The sequence below is a fragment of the Neovison vison genome, chromosome 2 (assembly GCF_020171115.1).
Source record: "Neovison vison isolate M4711 chromosome 2, ASM_NN_V1, whole genome shotgun sequence".
In the NCBI taxonomy this organism is placed as follows: domain Eukaryota; kingdom Metazoa; phylum Chordata; class Mammalia; order Carnivora; family Mustelidae; genus Neogale; species Neogale vison.
In genome coordinates, this window is record NC_058092.1 from 211,519,772 (window position 1) to 211,524,291 (window position 4,520).

The window sequence follows — 4,520 nt, forward strand, 5'->3', positions numbered from 1 at the left end:
AAGTGGTATAGCCACTTCAGAAGACAGTTTTGGTGTTTTCTTAAAAAGCTAACCACACTCTTACCATATGACCCAGAAATTGCTCTCCTTAGTATTTATTAGGTAGTCCTAATAGGGGGAAAAGATAATAAATGAGTAAGTAAGTAAGATTGTGGTAGTGCTATAAACAGGATGGCGTTGTGGGGATGGAGACTTGATTTTTTTTTTTTAAGATTTTATTTATTTATTTGAATGAGAGAGGGAGAGAGAACAAGTGCGGGGACTGGGGAAGGGAGAAGCAGACTCCCAGCAGAGAGCTGCATGTGGGGATCCATCCCAGAACCCTGGATCATGACCTGAATTGAAGGCAGACACTTAACAGACTGAGCCACCCAGGCACTCTGGGGATGGAGACTTTAGAAGACATGTTTATGAAAGGAAGAAAGATGAGAAGGAATCAGTAATGCAAGAAGCTGGAGGAGTGAACAACAAATGCAAAGACCATGAGGCTGTAATGATCTTGGAGAGTTCTACAAACAGCAAGGAGACCAGTGTGGCTGAAGACTGGGGAGCTCAAGGGAGAGTGGTAAAAGTCAAGATTTAGGCAAAGGCCAGATTCAGCAGAACAGTGTAGTGTGGGCCCTGTTAAAATGTTAGGTTTATTCTAATGGAAGGTTTTAATCAGGAGAGTGTCAGATGTATGTTTTGGGTTGGGTTTTTTTTTTAAGATTTTACTTATTTATTTGAGAGAGAGAAAGACAGAAAAAGCACAAGCAGGGGGAGGGGCAGAAGGAGAGGGAGAAGCAGGCTCCCCACTGATCAAGGAACCTGATGCAGGACTGGATCCCACAACCCTAGGACTATGACCTGAGCCAAAGGCAGTTGCTCAACCTACTGACCCACCCAGGTGCCCCTCAGATCTATGTTTTAAGAGGACTCTTACTAGAGCTCTATGAAATGCAAAGCCCAAGAGCAACCTGCCCAGCTAACAGAATAGAATTTTAGCACAGCCCAGGAATTTAAACATCATCGAAATTCACCTCCAAAATCTCTCCCTGCTTTAACAGTCAGTGAGTCCATGCTGAAATTATAGTGAAAAGATCTTTGATTTCTTTGACTTCTCAGCAACACAATCTAAGTATAGAGTTTCATTATTCCTTTTTCCCTCTGTGACATTGGTTTTGAATGGTTGAGTCGTGTCAAATAAATGTTTTTAATTGTTCCTGTTTCTTGCTTCCCAATTCCCAAATGTTAACCAACAATTTTCCACTAATGAAGTGTCCAAAACTAAAAACAGTATACCAGGTGCTATCTCACTAGGGCCAAACAGAAAGAACCATTATCTCCCTGCTTTGTAACCAGAGGTCGGTGTCATATTTTTCTCACAATATTACACAACAGACATGTATCTAATTTGCCATTTAGCATCACCCTTGGGCCTATTATAGCCATCACTACTTTCCAGGTGTTGCCCTTCCTATGAAAAATTTTCTTTCCAATGACTTCTCCCCAGATGCCTCTACTTGAAATTTTTCCAAGTCGACTGTCATTCTCTTTGCCATATTGCTAATGTTTTACATAATTTCTTCAGCTTTACTGGTGTTTGCAGCATATCCTCTTTTGGGGTCATCTGCAAATTTCATTAACATGTTTGTGGACAGGATGTAGCTGGAAGGGAATTGTTGAGGGATCCATCTTCTGTTTATTAGTTAGGAACTACTTCTAGAAATAGAGAAGGAACCCTTCATCAAAAGTAGAAATTCCGGGGTGCCTGGGTGGCTCAGTGGGTTAAAGCCTCTGCCTTCGGCTCAGGTCATGATCCCAGGGTCCTGGGATTGAGCCCCACATCAGGCTCTCTGCTCAGCGGGGAGCCTGCTTCCTCCTCTCTCTCTCTGCCTGCCTCTCTGTTTACTTGTGATCTCTGCCTGTCAAATAAATAAATAAAATCTTTAAAAAAAAAAAGTAGAAATTCCTTTTGCTCTTATATACAGAGGCTCACGGGTACATACAGACATACACACACACACACACACACACAGTTAAAAGTGTTCTCAAGTCTCTAGACCTCTCCTTTTTTTTTTTTTTTTTTTTTTTTTTTTTTTTTATGTTCAGTTTCCTTTAATGACCCCCATCTCCCTGAAGGGCAGGTACAGGCAACTAGGCGACGGCAAGAGATGTTCACTTGAAGATCTTGCCCTGATTGAAGGTTTTGCCCACATGCTGGAAGGCCCCCTCCCAGGAAAAGTACTCTCGAACCAGCGTCTGGGTCTCCTCGCTGCCAGGATCCAGTTTCCGCCAGGTATATGACTCGTAGTCCACCTGCCAATCTGGACTCAGCGGAAAGGCAAGCTCCTGGCCTCGGAAGACCCAGACTCCAGAAATGGAGCTGCTGTTGTTGGTTCCAAAGAGGATGACACTGGCAAAGGCATTCTTCCTCAGTTTGTCCAACCGCTGGAACATTCCAGTGATGAGGTTGCAACTCATGAAGGTCTGGGTGAGCTCTTCAGGGAAGCGGTACTCAGCGTACCACAGAGACCAGCCATCCTTATCAAAGTGCTCCCAAAAATACGGCAGCGCCACAGAGAGTGTATCCTCATTGGAGTACTTGCGCTTAAATTCGTCCAACACAAAGGTACTCTTGGGCAGGTGAGTGAAGGGGTCCTTGGCCTTCGGCTCAGCAGCCAATGCCTGTTCACATTCATCCATCTCCTCCTCAGGAGCAGGGGCAGCAGCCTTTTTCTCCTCTTTCCGCTCAGCCTGGGGCTTCTGCTTCTCTTCCCGAGAACCTTTCTCTTTCCATGGGGTGTCCTTTTTAGGTTGGCTCTCTGCAAACTTTTTAGCATCAAACTGGGCCATCTTCTCACAGAGTTTCACCTCCCCCAAGACAGCCCGGAACTGGGGCTGGTTAATGCAGGTGAGGAACCAGCGGTTGGTATTGGGGAAGGCCTGGCGGAAAGAAGGCTCCAGGACCTGTTTATAGAGCCACAACAGGGTGCAAACAACTGTGATGTCAGCCAGTGTCACACGTTCGCCCACCAGGAAAGTCCTCGTCTTCAAGTGAGCATCCAGTAGGCCCAGAATTCGCCTCACTTCCTCCTTTGCATTCTCTGTGGCCTGCTTGTTGTGGTGCATGATGCCCAAGGTGGGGAAGACCCAGGTACTGGCTGGGGGCACTATGTCGCTATCAGCAAAGCTCACCCACTGCACCACCTGGGCTGCTGCCTCGGGAGTACTTCCCCGCAGCTCCTCATTGCTCACATAGTAGGCAATGGCATTGCTCTCGAACACACAAAATCCATCTTCACCCTCAAATGCTGGAACCTTGCCTGCAGGAAATTTACGGAGAAATTCAGGGGTGCGGTTGGTTTGGCCAAAGTGGAAGTGGGGTGGTGCGGAGAGCACGCGGACCTGAGCCCCGCTGTACTGAGCAGCAATGAGGGCCTTGAAGGCCCTCCAGTTTTCAGGATATGTGTACAGGGTCCCAGCCGCCATGGTGATTCCCTCTATACCTCTCCTTTTAAAAAAAACTTTTTGCCATGAAGAAAAACAAAGCCTCCGTATTGGGGTCCCTAACATGAGGCTCATGGACATACAGCTACTGAGGTTCCCATGAATGCCTTGCAACTGTACTCCCAAGATATTCACATTATTGTGTCCTTGTATACATGTGCAATTTTCTAGGAACAAAGCCCATAGCTTTCATTAAAAATTCACAGGAATGCATAAATCTAAAAAAGATTAAAAACCTCTCCTCTGTATCATTGTTTCTCCAAAAATGAGCCAACCAGTCAGCTCTATTGGAATCACAAGAGATGCTTGTTAAAATGCAGATTCTTGATCCACAGAATCAAAATGGAAATAGGAATGTGCATTTGTTAATTAAATGTAAATTATGTTGAATAGGAAATCGATGTTAATTGTACAAAATTTAAAATATCAAAAGGAAAAAGTTTCTCTATTTCCCAGCTACCGGTTTCTCTTCAAAGAGGCAACCACTGTTACCAGTTTACCAGTTTCTATGTATTCTTTTAGAATCTGTTTCAACAAAAACAAACTTTCCCAGGTGATTTTTATGATTATTAGGCATAATGAAATTAGAGAAGCATTGCTGTATGAAGGAAAAAAAATAATGTTTTGCTACATTAAAGACTGTCTTAATCACATTGATTTTTCCCTTACATTCTGAGAACATATTATCCTGAAAAACAGTACCCAAGCTAATCACATCTGAATCATTTTCCCCATTTCTTCTCAGTAAAGAAAACATCTTCAATATTTTTTTTTGTATGCCTAGAGGTTACCTCTGCTTCCAGCTCGCTGTCACCCAGTCTGGTGGCCCACATTGGGTTGCCTGATTTCAGTCAGGTGATCAAGTGGGGTTGATTTACTGACTGCCAAGATGCTGGGATTAATCATTTAAAAAAACTCTTGACCTTTTTTGAAAGAAAAAGGGGGAAAAAAAACAAAAACCCTCCCTGCTCTACGCAAGAGCTTTTCTTATTAACTATAGAAATGCCTGTATCAAATGGCTAACAGACACA

General features: G+C 44.0%; 1 protein-coding gene across 1 annotated transcript; it reads right to left on the reverse strand.

Moving 5' to 3' along the window:
* Window positions 1-2,154: 2,154 nt before the first annotated feature.
* LOC122898990 (elongation factor 1-gamma-like) lies at window positions 2,155-3,474 on the reverse strand. Its single transcript, XM_044236644.1, has one exon. The coding sequence runs from the start codon at window positions 3,469-3,471 to the stop codon at window positions 2,158-2,160; it is 1,314 nt and encodes a 437-aa protein (XP_044092579.1). The 5' UTR covers window positions 3,472-3,474; the 3' UTR covers window positions 2,155-2,157.
* Between the last annotated feature and the right edge of the window lie 1,046 nt (window positions 3,475-4,520).